Raw genomic sequence first — 19,569 nt, 5'->3', positions numbered from 1 at the left:
ACCTGTTTCACAGAAATGGGTCTGAACAAAAAACATGTTTGCTGTTTGCTACACAGAAGGGCTAAAAAGTGATGAATAACAGCATATGGCGTTCGCATATGATGGAAAAAAAAAAACAGGCTAAAGTGAGTCTTGTTGTGCCCACAGAGTCAGGAAGAGCAATCAATTCTCGTAAATGTTTTGTATTTATAACACTTGACTAGCAGCATATGATGTTGTCAGTGCTTATTTCAGTCTAATAATAAAGAACGCACTCTAGGTTTTACTTAGAAGCTGCTTATAATGGCGGTTACAAACTACCCTCTGATTTTAAATTCCAAAAATGAAAGCAACTGTTTGTTTGTGTCCTGCTTGAGCGGTTAAATCTGTCTACTCATGCAAACATTATTTTTTGCGTTCAGTTGGTAACCGATTCAACACTGATAACGTGCAACATCGCAGCAGGGATGTGTTCAGGAGTATTCTTGGGCTAAATTTTGATCTGGGGTGAACACAGTGGGTGGTAACAGTCACCACAGGCACACCACACAATCGCTGACTATCCTGTAAATGGTTGGGGCATTGATTACTGCTTGCTCACTGTCATGTCAACGCATAACCATTTATATTGGAACTTGAGGTCTACCTCACTCACTGCCGTCTTCTTCAACACAGTAAGTGTCATTTCTCAGACCAAAAACAAAACACTTCACTGGATTGAAGAAGAATAGAAGAAGGTAAAAGATAAAAGATAAAACAAAGGGATCGCAGAGGTTTTCTTGGGGAACTCGCTTCTTTAAAAATTTTTTTTAAAAAACTGTTAAAGCAATCTCCCTCGGTACCATCTGGTAATTCTTGCTCTGCAGCTTTGCTGCTTCACAGAGGTACTTCTTGAGATCTCTAGCCCTGCAGGTCATGCTGCATGTGACAGGTCATAAAACCTGGGAGGTGCACAACAAGCCAGAATAGCAAAGTAAAGCATGCAACAGCTGCAATATCCCATGTTTAAACTGCCTGTAAGCGTTAACTTTCCTTTTTTATCACAATATCTCTTTAAATTTGTTGGTCTTACAGGAATGCATTTTAACAGCACAGTCACCTCTTAAAATCTTAATAATCTTCTGAACTTTGACAACAATTATAAAAGCTTAATATAAGCAAAGTTTATATAGAAAAAGCTCACTAGTCTTAAAGGCATGGCATGGCTTACATAAACAAAGCTTGAGTGAAAAAAACTATCTGATTGCATCTTATTCTGTACTGTAAAGCACTTTGTGAATTTTGTTCTTGAAAAGCAATAAATAGATAAATAATAAATAAACCTTCAGTCTGTTCACTGTGGTAGAATCTTCTCGCTATGGTGGAAGACAGAATGTATATTTTTAATAGAAGTTAGGGCAGGAGGGTGGTGCAGTGTTTAGCATTGTTACATCACAGCAAGAAGATTCAAATCCACCAGCCAGCTAAAGCCTTTGAAGTTTGCATACTCTCCCTGTGTTTGCATAGGTTCTCTCTGGATACTCTGACTTTCTCCCAGCTCAAGACATGCATTGGGGTCGGCTTAATTAGCAATTCTAAATTGGCCATAGGTGTGAAAGTAAGAGTGATGGTTGTCTTTATCAGCCTTGTGGCAGACTGGCAACCTGTCTAGGGTGTATCCCGCCTCTCATCCTAACAGCTAGCACAGTTCCCGCCCCTTCGGCGAAACTGAACTGGATAAGCGGAAGAAGATTGGCGGAAGGATGATAGAAATGAGCAACTCTTCCCTTTCATGAACAGCTAGCTTACTTCCTCTTTTAATTCTTGCTGGTTCCAAGGAAGGCTTGGTTTCATCAGTTTCCCAGTACAGTTAATGATGCAATTACTAAAAAGCAATGACAGCACAAATACTTTCAAGTAGCTTTTAAATTGCAGTGTTAAAAGCATTTTGGCTAGTGTGGTACATTTTATAATTGTGGATATTGTGGATGACATTACACAAGGAAACAGAGAACAATGGTAATCTGCCCTCACAGGAAAGTTGGAAAGTCAGTACTGGAAAATGTTGCCCCTGCCTACTATACAGAATCCATAGCTCAGAGTCACAGACCCATTGCAACAACAGTGCAGGGACTTATAATCCTTATAAATATTAAAAATATTAAAAACAAAAGAAGTTCCACATTCCAATTCACGCACATTGGAAGTGTTTCAGCTCGCAGGTTCATAGTAGGCTTTTTAAACCACATTAAGGACAATGATTCCTAATTTCAAAAGGCACGAACTATATGATAAACACAGCGACTGCATTTCAATAGCACAGGCTCTGAATGTTTGTGAAGCGTGTTCAGATGCCATGATTGCTTACCAATGCAACAGCAGAGTGAAATGCATGCCAATACAGCAGCAGACCTGCCAGCATAGTGTTGACAGAAGGCTTCGTGAAGCCTGCAGAGGAGTTACTTGAGACGCCTCGTCACCCTTTTCGCATACAGTGGCACCTTTTCACCGCATCTGGTGTTTTACAATCACCTGGTATCACCAGTAAACTGAAATCTGTCTACATCAGTGAGAGATAAGACATGCAGAAAAAAATGTAAAAAAGAAATGAAGAGTAAAACATTCGTACTGATGCCCTGATAATCCTGCTACACCTCCCACAGTTGGACCTGCCAGTGTGGACCAAAAGTAAATTGATTCCCTCGCCTACTGCTCAAAGCAGAGGAGGGAAAATAATTCAATACTCTGAACATACTCTCTCACAGTGTTTGACTCTCAGCAGCACTCGGCCTGGCGCTGAAGGTTCATCGGGCCTCAGGTGAGCAGCTAGGAGTAGAGGGCTTCGAATTTACTGGAGATTGTTCTGGTGTCTGTTGGCTTCTCTTTATGGATCCTTCCCAGCACTCTCCAGAGATCCTCAACCAGCTCCACATGCTCTTTCTGAAGAGGAGCTGGGGGATCAGCTCCATCTAAAATATTACGATCTAAAAAGCTCCGGAGCATTTTCACATGGATCTGGATCATTTCAGCAAAGCAGAGTCTCTTGTCTCTACTAGAGAGCACATGATTGGACATAGAGAAATCTATTTTAATGAGAGCAGGTTGTGGAGAAAAATAAACAATTGCTACCAACAGCCTAAAATCATAAGCTATAAACAATACTGAGAGATTATGTTTCAGCTATGCTATACATCCCTACAGCTGTAGATTAAGGTGACCTGGTTTGCTCACTCCCAGCTACATGATTTTATTTTGGACTCTTACAGGAACAGATTTGCATGATTCCCTACAACAAGCCCTCCCTCTAAGCTAACTTTCTTCTGATAGATTTGCCCCTTACAAACTTAAGGTGTGAACATCAGGTGGATAGGGCTGCTGTGCTCAAAGCCAAAACTCAATAAAGTGAGCTCTGTGTATAGATATATAGATTAAATAATTAATGATTTATCAAGGCAGCTACAGATACAACATGTAAAACTAAAACATTAAATCTACATACATCAAACAAGTACTGGTGGCTTTCTAGAAGGAAAAAATGTACATTTCAAGTGCTGATTTACAAGGACTACAACACTTTTTAAATTTATATTACAGCTGGATTGCAAAACTTGACTCTTTATTTGAATTTAGAAGTGAAGATTTGAAAATGAACTTCTTAACGCAGTCAGCATCACGCTTCAGTTCACATCAGCTGTCAGAAGGTGAAGGGTGAACTACATCAGATCCCAGGACAGCTGTGTGCAAAGTCTGACCCATTCGTCTTGAATAATCTTTCAGAATCATTATCTGAACCTCCCACTGTGTTTCAGAGCTTTAAATATTTACTGCTGATAACTACTGAACCTCTGTAGCCACTTCAAAAAATGTGTACATCATTAGAAAAAAAATTGCTGCCCAGAAATCTGCCCAAAAATTAAGGATATCGTTAATAATCATTAAAGATATTGATCTATAAATCAAATTAAAGGTGAATAAATGTGAATATTGATATCTATCTAATCCCAAAGATGCTGTATAAGTTTGTACTGGCACATTGGAAACTTTAGTAAGTTGCAATGCAAGAGTGATTTCAGTTTACCACAATTGTTCCATTACATTTCATGCGTCCTACGTCATCTAGCCGGGAAAGAGGAGGATACAGTGTTGGTATGTGACCTTACTTTGACCTGATAATATTCCATATTTATGAAAATGCCGTTGACCTGTCATGATTGAAGAAATGCGATTACTGTAGCGGTTTACGCCTCGGTCACTCACGGACCAACGGCAAGTTTGACTCTACCAAGAGAGATAGTAATAGCGCTGGCACAGCGAATAACGCTTCGTTACCATCTATTACATAACAGCTACATATAAGAAGTTGTAACCATAGCGACTGTGAGGAAAACTGCTTTGAGTGATGTTAGTGAACCGAAGCCATCAGTGTGTATGGTAGTTGAGGTTTTTTTCCCCTGTATGTCTAATGGAAAACAAGGTAAACAGACTCGTATTAGTGGAGCAAAGTGCAGCTGGAGTTTTACCCTGAAGCCCATCCTACACAGAGGACAGGCAGATGCTTAGAAATACCATCTCCATGCTGCTCTGGAAATATCCCTCTCCTTTGAAAAGGAACCTTCGAGAGCATAAAGTCCAAACAGTCTGCCAAGTTTCCAGGAACAGCAGAGGATGCTTGTGGTGCTCTTGCATGCTGGGCCAGTGTGATGTTTACCTCTGGTGTTTCAAACGATATTTAGCTGTTTAGCTGTCAGGTTGCAGAGACAAACAGGATTAAAAGCTTCAGACTTGTTTATTTGGTGTCATACAAAATGTATTGCTCAACGAATTACTGCAGTTAACCGTGTTCTCAGACCACAAGTGTTTATACTGTAGCCGTTCTGAGCTGCCACACCTAAACGCAGTATAAAAAAAAGGAACTTTTGTACTGCGTTTCTCTGTAAACTTTTATTTTGATCTGTCTTTTGCCTAAAGGCACCATTGAGCTACACATTGTGTTTTAGATTTTTATCTTTTATGCTAAGCACATTGAGTTTACATGCAATGAAATGCGTTATATAAACATAACTGATGCTGACAGAGACAAAAAGCTCCAGAGGGGTGTTCTGTGCTACAGATCAAATAAACAGGGGATCACAATGGCGTGTTATAAACTGAAAACCTGGCTTGAGTTGATGAAACAGATAAAAATAATAACTTATTGAATTTAGTTTAAGTTTGATTAGGTTTTCTTGTTTTGGTGTCTTTTTGTTTTAAGTCAAATTTATCGTATTTGTTTGTTTTTCCTGTTTTAGGAATGACAAATGAATGGATTGTTAATGATGCAAAGTTGATCTAATTCCATATAAGAGCATAGCTTCAAATAAGTGAAATGGATCCATTATAGGAACTTACAAACAACTCCACACTAATTGCTTTTTAGTTTTCCTGTATGAAGCACTAAAATACAATTTTTAAAAAATTAGCTGCGTTTATATGTGAAAATGAAGTTTTCACAAATGAACTCCACAAGTTGTTGAATCCTGTAGTAATTTGTTTCTCATATACAACAGATAGCCATCATTCTCACTATTGTAAGTAGTCTGTTGGGTGTGGTGGAGGGTTCAGCACACCCACTGAATTCATGTGATTACTTGCACTACACTCATATGGGTGTAATTAGACATTACACAGAGTTTGAAGAAAACTAAGCAATCAACCAGCTCCTATCCGACTGTGCTGGTTAGTGGTCTTACACGCATCTTTGCTGAGTAATCGGGAGATTTCAGAGTTGAAGTGCAGGCGTAAAAAATCAGCTTTAAAAGTGATGCACAATTCCAGGTAGTAACAAGGCAGTGCAAGTTAGTCCCTTAGGGAGTCTCCATTACTCACATGGAATAAAATTTTTACAGGTTTATTTTTATTCTTTTGTTTATTCTTGCAGGAGAATACAGAAAAAACTGCCTTTTTTCCTCAAAATAAACCCCTAATACTGGTGAAAAAAGACCATTCAAGTCTTTCAGCTAAGCTTTTCTGTTTACAAATACATTTCTTCTCCCACAGGAGAATATGGGACATATGAATGGATATTTAGTCATCTGATGCCTCACCTAGCAGCGAGAGATTAATGTTCCCTTTATTTTTAGACCCATGTGCTTGAAAGAAACAACCCAGAAAAAAAAAAAATCATGATGCAGGAAATGAGACCCGCCTGCCAGTCGCACGACTCTCCTGGCAGTCAGCTCCTCTTTACCTTTGCTCCACTTTGTTGCCTTTTCACTCACTGAGATATTTTACAAACCGCAGTGCAATGGCCCCGAAGGGGAAAACAGCTGAGAACAGAATGTGAATTCATCTACCGCTGACAAGCACGCTGGGAGAGACCTGTGCTGCAGTGCAAGCTGTCCCGACATGCCTACTTGATGTACTTCCTTGCTGTTGTTCAGTGAAACAGAATCATGTTATTGTCTGGTAAACAATTCCACTTTATCTCCCTTGCTTCGCGTGACAGGACTGAGGAACAGTTGTGGTTGTTTGCAGAGTGTTGCATGGAAATAAAACGGCACCAGGCAGAAATTAGTGTATAAATACACCTGAAGACCTGGAAAAGTGAACCAGATAAGAAATTTTCCATCTGAAGCAGCAGAAACATCAGACACCAGCACGACTGATAAACATTTCCTGACATGATTTCTTGGTATTTTTAGACATATTCTTGAAAATGTTAAGGGTTCCTGCATTTTTTCCTTTTTTAAACTGGAGATATCAGGGGTATGACATCACCTGTACTGGTTTTGAAGGACTGGAAGGAATCTTTAAAAGCTTTTTGGTGCATACTGAGATACTTTGTCTAATTTCACATGGGCCACTATTATTTTATGCAAATATTCATGCACAATGCCTTTATACAATAAAACAAAAGAAAAAAAGACAAATTTAACCCAGCAGCTGCCCACTTCGCCTGTTGTTGCATGAAGTTGCTGAATGTTATTTACTTTCTACGGTGTCTGGTAGTCACTTCACTGCTAATCGCTGCCTGTGTGGAAATCCCTTAAGACTCATTGGAAGTAGTAACATTCATTAGTGTTGGTTTCAGTTGTGTTTAGATATTAATCGTGGATGTGCAATGTGGTTTCCAGTGTTTGTTTACCCAAGACCAGTGTTAAGGTTTAGCCAGCTACAGGTCATCACAACTAAGCCTTCAGTAGTGATTAATCATGTTCAGCTGTGGCTTTGCAGTGACTGTTGAATGGTAATGGGCTGAGCGTCGGTTCTCAAAGTAAAAATGCCTTGTTGGTGCCAGAGGTCAGAGGAGAACAGCCAGACTTCTATAAGCTGATAGGAAGGCAACAGGAACTCATATAACGACTTGTTACGACAAAAGTCTGCAGAAGTCTGCATCTTTGAATGCACAGCACAGAAAACTGAGGCTACAATTTGCATGAGTTCAACAAAATTGGCGCACAGAATATTGGAAAAAAAATATCTGATCTGAGGAGTCAGTATTTCTGCTACACCATTCAGATGTTAGGGTCAGAATCAGGTGTAAATAACAAAAAAAGCACAGATCCATCTTGTTTTGTATCAACAGTTGGTTGATTCAAGGCAGTTTCCTGTAATGGTGTGGGGCGCACTTTGGGCCCATTTGCACCAACCGAGCATCGTATCCATCTTCTGTGGCAGCTTCTGACCCCACAGTCACCAGATCTCAGTCTATTAGAGCACCTCCAGCATGTGTTTGAACAGCTCACAAATCTGCAGGACCTGAGTGACCCAAATCTTTGATTCTAGCACTTTGCTGAATCTATGCCACAAAAAGGGGAAGGCATCTCTGAGGGCAAAAAGGGGCTCAAAGCAGTACTAGCAAAGTGTACCTAATAAAATTCCCAGGGACTCACAATCTCGCTCCATCATTCAAAAACACGACTGTCTACTAACTACAAAAAAACCAAAAGAAAACACCGCACTACAGGTTTGGGATACATCTTTTTTGTTTGTGGGCAGTGGTTACCTTCACCAGCCTTCACATGGACAGATAAAAATTACACTGCATAATATAAAATAATAAGAAAATGATATTAAAATATAAAGACTTCAAGTAATTTGCTTGTAAGCTGTGGGTGGCATCCTCGAGCTAGACTAGATATGAAATTCAAACTAAATATGGAAATTAAAAAAAACTTTACCGTTGTCTTTACAGAAACACCTCTTGACTCTAATATATGCGCACAATTTTTTTTTTTTTTTTTTTTAAACTGCCAACAAAAACTATTTTCTTTTACGCAAAAACACCCATGCAGTTTTGCATACATGCTGTGACCTTTGCGGTGGGTATGCAGAATCAAAACAAACCAGACAAAAGCTGCATAATGCACGTGAGAAAAGCAACTGCAAAGACAGATGAGTAAAACACACCTCCGCCGGAGCCTGGTTACAGCGTTATTATTGGACTCTGTATTGTGAACTTGTTGCATGCTGCCAAAGGTTTTCTAGCAGGAAAAAAAATTATGTAATAACAGCTGTTCTACTAGAGAAAAGAAATCACGCGGCACAGAACTGGTGTCAAACCCACCCCCAAAAATCAAATAAATGAAAAATACAACCAGAGAATTCTCATAGCTCTTAGGGCTGTTCACTGCCTTATCATGATACTCGAACTGATAAGAGTGAGTTCCCCTGTCACGCACCATTGGTTTCTAAAGACAACCCTACCCACTCCTGCTGCATTTCACCTCAAATGAACCCTGATGAATCCAAATGGGAGCTTTGATATTCGGCTTCTCCACCTCCTGTCTTATTTCTGGCGATCACTTCTGAGATATAAGCAGGATTTTATACAGCACTTACACTTATTCCAGCTGAAAATACTGCATAGAAGGATGTGGGGTATAGTCATTGTCATGCATGTAAAGAAGAAGCTGCTTTTGATTCTGAACTAGCCTTTCCTTCCTTCCTTGAAAAGAAAAGAAAAAAAACTTGTTAAAAAGCATTTGCACTTCTGCCTGGAATCTCCCACAGAGATGAAGGCAGTCCTCCCCAGATGCCAGCAAATGGCCCCTAGGCTAATTCCTCCTAACCTTGTGCCGCCTAACCTCTGAAAAGCAGCCAACCACTAGCGTAAACAGAAGGGAAGATAAACAACTTAGCACAGGGCCAGCTGATGGGATTTCAGGGCAGTGCGGATTCACAGTCAGGAATCTTGAGTGTACATTCTTGTGCTGGATAAGAGACAGTGTCTGCTGGCGCCCGGCAGTGTTGACACTGGACAAAGCTGGACGTCACCCATTGTGCAAGGATTGCATCTGTGCTCCATTTCCATCCACTTTTTCAGACTACAGTTTGCTTGCTTAATGGTTACAGTAGTTCACCAAATAGCCATGTGAGAAGCATTTCCTATTTTGTGCTGAACAACACTATCATGAGACCAGGTCAGCTCGTTGTTCGCTGCTTGTTGTTCACTTCTGCTAATGTTTATTACTGACATTTAAATGATTAATCAATAACTATAATAAATGTTAACTTTTAACAGAACAAATCAAAGATAGCCTCTCAAGATTGAGGATTTGCCATACAGTGGTGTTTACATTTGCCTACTATGTTAAAGCTTCCTGGTTTGAGACTAGGAGGAGGATTGGTTTCGACACCACAAGACATTTACAATAATACAAACAATATCAGCAACAAAACTGTTTGCAGTTCTTACAATAACATAACTGTAAGAAAGAAATGGTTTGTGTTTGTGTACCAGAGGCCCGAGGGTTTGAGGGTTCTGTTTTTAGTGCCTGGAATCTGCTGGAGCCACTGTTCCAGAATTACAGCTCCTAATGCTGCTACTACCACCGGGACCACCTTCCACATCTGCTCCAGCTGATCCTTCAGCTCCTGCTACCTCCACTCTGTTTTATCATGCTCCTTCTTTCTGATGTTTCCTCATGCTGGGATTGCCACATCTATCACAACTGCAGTTTTCTGCTTCTTGTCAGCCATCACTGTAGCTGCTTGGCTGGCATGCAACTGTTTGCCTGTCTTTCTGCAACTGGTATCTTGGCTCCATATTTTTATGCTAGACTTTTCTCAGCTTCAATATAACTTTGCAGACACACATGATGATGTTATCCTGCTCTATCAAAAGTATACCTGCTTGCTACTCCCTTAATAATATGAGACAGCTAGTATGGCTATCAGGGCAACTGCTGACAGTTAAATGTTGAACATTAACGTGTGCGCCGTCCATGTTAAAGTTTATGGTAACTGTTCATTACTTCAGTCTTGTTGAAACAGGAACTTTAATGGCCTCTCGAAATTCCTCATAAAGTGCTGTGATGGTCAGTTACTTCAGCTGCTAGTGAGGGGATGGAGTGTGACAGTCTATCCAATCATGCTGTGTGAAGGTGTGTCAGTTAGAGGAGGTGAAGATAGCACAGTCAGCACTGCTGCTGAGTCAATCTCCACAGACTTTAAAGAAAAATTAAGAGCAAAGATAAGGGTATTTCAAACCTTTTATAAAATTGCCACACATACATCTGTGTTTGAATTTTACTTAAAGTTTGCATTATTAGGGGCAAGTCTGATTTGACCATGTTTGTGGCATTGATGCATTTTGGAGCGTTGTAATGGATATGTCTGACAAATGATGTCTTCTTTATGTTATGGCAGAATTTTTTTTTTTTTTTAACTTGGACTAATTTGCAAGTAGATGTTAGGATTTTCATTGGGAGTGACCAGGATGGACAAGATTAGAAATGAGTCCATCAGAGGGACAAAGTTAGAGAGCGGTTGGACATGTGCAGAGGAGGGATAGTGGATATACTGGACAAAGGATGTTGGAAATGGAGCTGCCAGGCAAGAGGAAAAGAAGAAGACCACAGAGAATATTCATGGATGGACTGAAGGAGGACATGCAGAGAGTTGGTGTGACAGACAGGGTGAAATGGAGGAAGACGATTTGTTGTGGTGACCCCTAAATGGAGCAGCCAACAGAAAAGGAAGAAGCAGTTACACAGTTTATGAATGCTAACAATACTACCTCATGTTAATTGTATAAGTTAGTATTCCACCTTCTCATCCAAATGTGGTTATGTCTACCTTTTATATAAAGTCTATAATTTGTAGATGCTAAGTTTTTTTTCAACCTCATTCACCTTGGTGCTCCATTATATACTCCTCTTCTCAATACTACTACATTGTAAAGTGGGCAGCATGAAAACAATTTGTGAGCTAGATCTGCGTTGGCTGTGTGTGTGTGTGTGTGTGTGTGTGTGTGTGTGTGTGTGTGTGTGTGTGTTTGTGTGTAATGGAGAGGTAAGCAAACACTCAGGTTCATGTAGAGTAGCTTTTAAAGTGCTCAGGAATTGTTCACAAATTCAATGTGCACCCTATAAATGACACAGTGGTTTAGTGTAATGATCAACAAGAGGGATAAAGCTCTGCATACCACAGCTATGACCCAACACACAAACACACAAACAGGTGCGCCATTTGATCCCTGGCAAATACTACAGTATTAACTGCTGCACTTTCAACACTGTAAAAAGTGTTTCGAAACAGGACGCATCAAGTTGTCGTATTGCTGCCAAGCAGTCGCTGCTCAACAAACTGAGTTAAAAACATAAAACGAGTTTCTGATTCCAAAACAGATGATCGGAGTTTAGCATGTGTGTGAGTAGAGAAAGAAAGCCATCATCCATGAAGCTCAGATACTATGAATCACCATGGCAACAGGTAAATAAAGAGCAGAGACTTCATTTTATTCCAGTGGACCGAGGAATATGAACACGTGTCAGCATGGGCTGCGATTTTTATTTGAAAAACGGGACTTTTAATCAGCTTGGGCCACTCTGCCAACGTTATACATGAGTAAGAATTTGATATAAAATATATAATTTATTTATATTGTCTGTGATAGTCTTTTACTCAATTTGATTTTTTTTACTGGATGAAACTGAAATCCTCATTTTGTCATTTAATTATTAAATCTAATAATTCAGGTGTAATTTGACACACAGAAAAGGTATGTGACTGAAACTGGAGATATGGAGAAACAGAGACACAGTTTAGTGATGGACATGTGATATTTGTTACCCAGATAGCAATAGACGATCCACCCGCAAGTCAGTCTTTATTAAATAAAAACTGTTTTTGCAGCAGTCTACGGCCACTGCATTTTCTCAGTAATTCAGGGAAGTTTGAACCTGATTTCGCATAAAGAATTTAATTATTTCTGCCATTACCGGATAAAAATGCTTAATGAGATTTACAGAAAACCTCTGCTTTAATGCTCCCCAATTTAACCATTTCTAATTTGATCTAATATGAGCCATCACTCATAGATAATGCCTCTCTTATAGATGTAGCAGAGGTGTTTTACTCAGTTCCTGGCAGCCTAATATTACAAATTCACATTTTTTAATGAATGACTTACCGATAAATCTTTACAAACATGTTATAAGGAATGTCTCAGCTTTTGTAGACTCTGGTCTCATAAATTTAAGATATTTTAGTATTGTTTTAGAAGGTTGAAAGATTTTAAATCAAGAATGTTTGCTGATCTTTTACATATATTTTTGGTTTGATCTGTTTGTGAGACTGATTTAGGCGATTTTCAGTAGAAGACATGTCCAAGTTCAGATTTTGAATTTGTTGTTTGACATAATTTAATGACTGAATCTGAAACTATTTTACTCACAGTCAGAACGTCTGAAGCCAGCATTTAAAAAGTAACTTTAAAGTACATTTAGTTTTGTTTTAGTCATTTCAGCCTCAACTTTACGCAGATATTCACATCACCGCCAAGGTCCAACTGTGACAGTCATTTTTCCATCAGTGTGACTGATTACAACACAGCAAATGAGTCAGAAACATGGAGACTATAAGTGCTACAGGATTCTCATAATTAATCTGCAATATGATCGCTGTCTCTGTACTTATTGATTATAAAAGCAGTCGTGTAATTTACATAGAATGGTGAAGAAACATCTAACTGACGTTTCTGTATTTGTAAAAATGGAAACTCCTGTCAAATAATTTGCTTCACTCTGAGCTTTGATAGCGACTTTATGTATGAAGAAATGAATCGGAGTATCAGCAGATGGTTCAGGTACGGGAGGGGAGGAAGAGTCAGAGAGAAACAGAAGAAAACCTGCCAGCGAGCAAGTGGCATTCTTAGAGTTTGTCACCCAGTTGACTGACTCAGAGTTTAAGTTGAACTACCTTCTGAAACAGAAAACTCTTGTCTCAGGGTGAGCAGCCTCAGAGTCCTTAGCTAAAGCTTCTTTCACTTCAGCCTCTGCCAAAGAAACAACTTAAGCACTGAATCCTGATGACTTTGTGTCTCAAGTATAAGATGGGCCATCACTGAGGCTGGTACTCCAGACTGGGGCTGAGAACCAGGCTAATCACAAAAAATAAGGATAAAGGAAACACATTCCCTGAAGTCTGATATACGCATCCTGTCAAAAGGGCAGATGAAGATTACCTCATGGGCTAAGGGAAAGCATATATTTAAAAACAACAACCGGGAACTGAGAAAACAGAAAAAAGATACAGTTGATAGAGACTGTTTTTTTTTTTTTTAAATTTAAGATGTTTTAAATAAGTTATTCAATTTTCAACAGCCTCGATTAGCTGACAGAAATGTGCACATTTGTTTGGATAGAATTAATGGTCTAAATTCTAAAACCATTCAACTGAAAACTCATATCCACCCATCTACAGCATAGCTACTCAGGAGAGGCAGTGGGATGAGAAACATGGCAGTTAGGGCATACCTGCTTCTTTTTTGCGATAGTTATAATAATAAAAGTTGTGTGTATATCAAAATCAGCAGGATGATGAAGTATGAATTTTTGCTTCACATTTTACTTCTCTGATTTTGTCCTTTCTGTAATTATTAGTTACTTGTGCCCATTTATCTGCTAACATGCTGTATTTTTTTATTTTGGATTAAATGACATTCACTGCTTAATTTCACACTTGGCTCAAAATTGACATCTTATAAAGAAATATGACACATAATACAAATGATTTACTGAAAATGTAATTCAGCGTTTTCTACACAGATGTTAGTTTGTAAGATTTCATGTGTATTTGGAATTTTTTTTTTTTATGTTTATTTTTGTACCCAACTGAGAAAACAACGTAATCTGTGATCAGTTTACTAGCAGACAACGTGCTCTCTATTATTATAAAAGTCCGATCACTGCTGGCAAACCAACCTTGGCCCTTCCCTCCTGTGTTTTACCTACAGACTGGCTCGCTGGCCAGGTTGAACTCAATATTAATTAGTTGCTTCTCCAGAGAGGCTTCTGTCACACAGTTGGATGCACTCCAACTCCACTCTCTTGCACTGCAAATGGCCTTGCTCTGCTTTGGAGATCTGCTGTGAAATTTACTGCGGATGCAGAGCAGAACAAGGACCACTATAATCTTGTATAGTTCCGTGACAAAATCCACACATAGAGTAAGTATCTGAATTTTGAAAACACTGATAGGTACATATGTAATCTATTCACATCTTACTCATGTTTTTTCCCTCCCCCCACTTATGTTGGTTAATATCATGTGATCAGTGGTGTGAGTAAGATAGGCACAGCTACACAAATCTGACTTCAAATCTGAATTCTGACTCCATGAATAACTGGGCTGTAGTGACCAAAATTCCCAGTGATAAGATACGGTTAGCTATCACTGTTGCCAAACTTTTGCATCTACACTTCCTGTGTTTCATGTCCTGAGGGTTTCACAATCAGGCTCTGCCATCTTTCAGCCAAATACCCTCTTTGTCCACAGCATCATGCGGGGAGGATATGTAAGGACAGTCAGGAACAGGTTTTCATTGTATCAGAAGCAGACAAATGACAGAAACCAACAAGCTCACTCAAGTTTTTTGTTTCCGGTCTTTCATCTGCAGGAGGATAATGAAGAAGTGGTGTGTGAGTGAACAGATATAGCAATGTGTGTCTGGGAAAATGCCACAGCCCTCCCCTGTGTATTATGAGAAAATTCCACGGTAGCTCAAAGGAAAAAGACCAAACAAAACACTGGGAACATGATGTGTTTGTACAGCCAATAATATGAGAAGCAAGAAGCATGTCGAGCATGGAACAAACAATACACCTGTCTGCATTCACTAGCAGGCTCTGATGTTGGCAATATAAGTGCTGCTACTGCAACTAAATATGGTTAATTCAGCTCTATTTATAATCAGTTTATAATCACTACATTGCTATAGTTGGATAAAAATGTTATTACATATACTTTTTCTATGCTACTTTTTGCATAGTATTAAGAATTTGTTACATTTTAACTCTAAATTTTGCACAATTATAATATGTTCATAAGCACCTTGGTGGGGTTGCTGACCTTGTGTCCTGATTTTCATTACTTTTTGACAGTTGTTGCTAAGATTTGTGAGGCGGCTGGGTAGTGCATCGTTTAACACACTCTCCCTTAGCTTGGCGTGTCCTTCTACAGTGCAAACATATTATTGTTGGGTTGAACTGGTTGGGAACTTGTTGGGTCTAAACTGGTCATAGGTGTGGATTTAAGTACAAATGGGAGTGGAATTGTGACCTGGCCAGTTACCCGCCTCTCGCCAAATGTCAGCCGGGATTGGCTCCAGCTCCCTGTGAGCTTAGCTGGATGAGTGGTTAAGAAAATAGACGGACCTTTAATTAGTGACTGCTAAATACTGTGATCTTAGAATTGATGCTTTTGTTTTAAAAAAATATAGTTTTTTACCCAGTGACTTAATCTTAGTTTTGTTACTGTTAACACTGATGCAATTACCATTAATAAAACAGATATTTTTTTAGGAATTTTCTAGGTCTTTTATAATAAGGAAAAAAACCTGCATACTGCATATTGACTTTTATATATGTTGATCTTTTTATAGCTCCTGTCAGGTAAACTCTTTTTACTATATTAATAACGAGTCAAGCAATGATTGTGTCTTTAGGCTACCAGAGTTTGACAGTAACCCCCCTCAAAAACAAAAAAAAGAAAAACCCAAAACAAAATTAGCATCATTTGCAGATATGCCACTGTTTGAAAGGCTTTGACGTGTCACACTGTTTTATATTTACAATATCTGCTGAACACGTACTGATACAATCTTAATGAAATGCAAACACTGGCTGCTGTTTCTGGCTCTCAAACAGAGAGATCAGCCATGTGCATTATAGTTGAGTTTTCATGACTTAACCAAACCTTTCCAGTAGTATTTAGAGCCAACTGCTACATATACAACATGAATTAGAGACGGAAAGTGCTTTCTATCAAGGGATTCAAGTTTGCTTCTCTGTTAGCAGATTCCAGTGGAAAGACCAGGCTTGTGGCTCAAACTGTAACACTGAAGCACAATGCCGAACCCCACAATGGAAGAGGGGAAACTAGCCATAGGAGGGGGAACTCTAGCAATAATCCCCACATTAGTGGAGCAAATGATACAACTTCTCAGCAACTATTGTTCAATGAGTTCCAGCTTTGTTCATTTAAGTATACATACCACTGTGATCTAAAGGAGGCAACATCAAGCCATGACATGCAGAGCAATGGGATGTATTTAGGGAGTCCAGAGCAACCTGTCCTGCAGGCATAGTTTCCAACAACAGAGGTGATGCAGTAAACGTGATTTTCGAGCCCCTGAAATGAATTTAGGGGAGAGGTTCTTGTGCTACTCTTTCATGAATTAAATGGCATTCCTGGGTCACTGAGCTTTAGTGAGGTCCACTGTGGCTTAATCATTATAATGGAGAGCAAAGATTAAGCCTAAAAATCAATTTAGAGGATTGATCTAAAATCCTAACAGGCTGCCGTTAAGGCTAAAAATGACCTCATCTAATAATCACGTAATAATCACTTTTATAAAATGTTTGTCTTCTCACTTGCTGAGGGCGGTTTGGGAAGCTTGTTGTGGGTGGATGTGGAAAGATTTATAAGCCTTTCTTCACTTGACTCACCTGCGTTGTAGAACCTGTCCAGCACGGCGGTCTCCCCGAAATCCAGTTTACCAAAGTTCACTGTCTCTAGCTTGCTGCCCACAGAATCGCAAGCGTCCTTCAGACACTGCAGGGCCATGCTCTCATGATTATTCTGTTGGCTGGCCTCTCCGTTCACCACATAGGCCACTGTCACCGGCCTGCTTTTGCAAGACTTTCCGGTGGACAGCAACCCTCCGGTGTCCAAGGGGCAGCTCCCGGAGATCGGGCTAAGTCCCCCACCTCCAGCCCCCGAATCATGCCAAAAAGTCCCGGCTGCGGGGATTCCACAGGCACCACCAACACCACCACCACCACTGCTGTTGACGCTTGTATTTTCCCCGCTGAGGTTCTCTCTGCCGGGGCCAGCACCAAAGGAAGGTACCGCTAAAGAGATCCCGTCCTGGTCTTGATTCATCTTTCTTCAAGTGTCTTTTTAAAGTGGGGATTTCGATGAGTGGCTTCTCCACCAGTCCTCCATGGAGAGCCAGCGTTACGCACGGCGGTTACCCATGGAGCCTCTGCAAAGGCACGACGTGCAACTCTGCTCCTTCCACACAGGTAAACAGTCTGTTAGGAGCAGAGGTGCAGCTCCACATCGTGCTGCATGACTGCCGTTGATTGCACGCTTACAAAACACGCGAATAGGGGCTGCAGGCGGACCGAAGTCACGACGATATCCGAAGAGAAAACACAGGAGGAAAAGCCACCAAATCCGCGCATTCCGTCTCAGCCGTCGCAACAAATTCACATACTTCTCAAAGTTGAGCAACACAGCCACCGTTAGTGCAGCAACGCCCACGGGATCCACAAATGTCACACCGAGTCCAACTTAAGCTCACTTTAAATCCTCCGATCAGCGCAACGGCTTCTCAGCGCTGAAAAGAGAAAGCACACCGCGCACGCAGTCAAGGTGCCTTCATGTGTAGACAGACCCTGCCCAGTTTCCACTGTTATCCTGGCTTAGTGGGGCGGGGACACGATGACCATATGTGGAGTTGTGTACTTCAGAGAGGGAGGAGTCCCTTCGAAAAACAAAAAACAAACAAAACCGCCCAAACGTCTCTGTGAGTCATCTGGAGCGAAGGTAAAAATGAATAGGTGATTTATTTATCAGCTTTTCCCGAAAATGATGAAAATGGGGAATTAGAGATCGCAATCTAGAACAAAAACACCCATTTTGGACACCAATCTCCGTAATGACTACATTTTTTTTGTCGGAGCTGTGAGTTGGAAGTATTTCATAATCCTGCAAACTAATTGCATCGGTTTTGCACATTAATCTTCTGACCCGCATGGATTAGGCCCCACGGTGAAAAAGTGGCTGTGAAACAGGTAAAAGTCTGAGCACATGACCATGTGACTTTGTAATTCCTCTGGACAAACGCTAGAAGTGACTATTATTAGTAGTGACTGAATTAGTTTACAATGAAACTATCCGGGTGGGTGGTCTGCTGTTCAGACGTGGAAGTGTCATCCATTTATGTTTCAAGGAGGCCCTCTTGTGGTAAGCACTTGATATTACAGTACACGTGAATACATATGAATAGCCTGCATTTTATACTTGTGCCATAAAATATTTTTATTCTTTATTAACAAATATATAGCAGATATTTATGACCTCTAGAAAGAGAAAGTGCATTATTTTGTCAGTAGAAAATTGTCTGTGAAGGTTCTCAGTCATCCAGGTCATCGTAGTCAAAGGAGCTTGCAAAGAAAAGCGTCTGGACTTCTTTAAGTTTACTTGAAGACGTTTCACCTCTCATCCGAGAAGCTTCTTCAGTTCTAAGGTCAAATGGTGGAGAGTCCCAGATATAAACCTAGTGGGAGTATCCCCCCACAGAGGGACAAAAGGACCCCCTGATGATCCTCTAATCGCCTGAGCCAAGGTGTGAAACTGGGTGTGGGTCCCAATCAGCCAGAGTTTCGGGTGTGTTCATTGTGAAACCTGGCCCCACCTTATCATGCGAATTCCTGAGGTCAGATGGCCCAGGATGTGAGTGGGCGTTAAGGCGTCTGGGAAGGGATCTCAAAACTGGATTATAGATGGCAGAGAGTTGGTGTCGTAAACCCCCGCCTCTGTTCAAAGATGGTCGCTCACAGTGGACATAGATGGCTTCTTTCACTCCTCTTTCAAACCATCTGTCCTCTCTGTCCAAAATGTGAACATTGGCATCCTCGAAAGAGTGTCCTTTATCCTTAAGATGCAGATGGACTGCTGAGTCTTGTCCTGTGGAGGTGGCTCTTCTGTGTTGTGCCATGCGCTTGTGAAGTGGCTGTTTGGTCTCTCCAATGTAGAAGTCTGGGCATTCCTCGCTGCACTGTACAGCATACACCACATTGTTAAGTCTGTGTTTTGGCGTTTTGTCTTTCGGGTGAACCAGTTTTTGTCTGAGCGTGTTGCTGGGTCTGAAATGCACCGGGATGTCATGCTTGGAGAAAACTCTCCTAAGTTTTTCTGATACACCGGCTACATAGGGGATGACAATGTTGTTGCGTTTGTCCTTCTTATCCTCCCTCGTTGGTGTCTGGTCTTCTTTTCTGTGCCTCTTTGCTGACTTTAAGAACGCCCATTTAGGATAGCCGCACGTTTTGAGTGCTTCCTTTACATGTGTGTGTTCCTTCTTTTTTCCTTCAGGCTTAGAGGAAAGTAGAAAATTAG

At 40.4% G+C, this 19,569-nt stretch overlaps 1 protein-coding gene across 1 annotated transcript in view; it reads right to left on the bottom strand.

The window, feature by feature from the left end:
* Window positions 1–17,862, bottom strand: part of map3k5 (mitogen-activated protein kinase kinase kinase 5) — an 84,487-nt gene extending 66,625 nt beyond the window's left edge. Inside the window, exon 1 of the mRNA XM_084952264.1 lies at window positions 16,890–17,862. Coding sequence (XP_084808390.1) covers window positions 16,890–17,325 — 436 coding nt within the window. The 5' untranslated portion in view covers window positions 17,326–17,862. The remainder of the gene's footprint in view (window positions 1–16,889) is intronic.
* Between the last annotated feature and the right edge of the window lie 1,707 nt (window positions 17,863–19,569).

The sequence above is a fragment of the Perissodus microlepis genome, chromosome 15 (genome assembly GCF_051167445.1).
Source record: "Perissodus microlepis isolate ML-2025 ecotype Zambia chromosome 15, ASM5116744v1, whole genome shotgun sequence".
Lineage (NCBI taxonomy): Eukaryota > Metazoa > Chordata > Actinopteri > Cichliformes > Cichlidae > Perissodus > Perissodus microlepis.
Note: the sequence above shows the minus strand (reverse complement) of the source record. Positions and strands in the feature narration are given on the sequence as shown.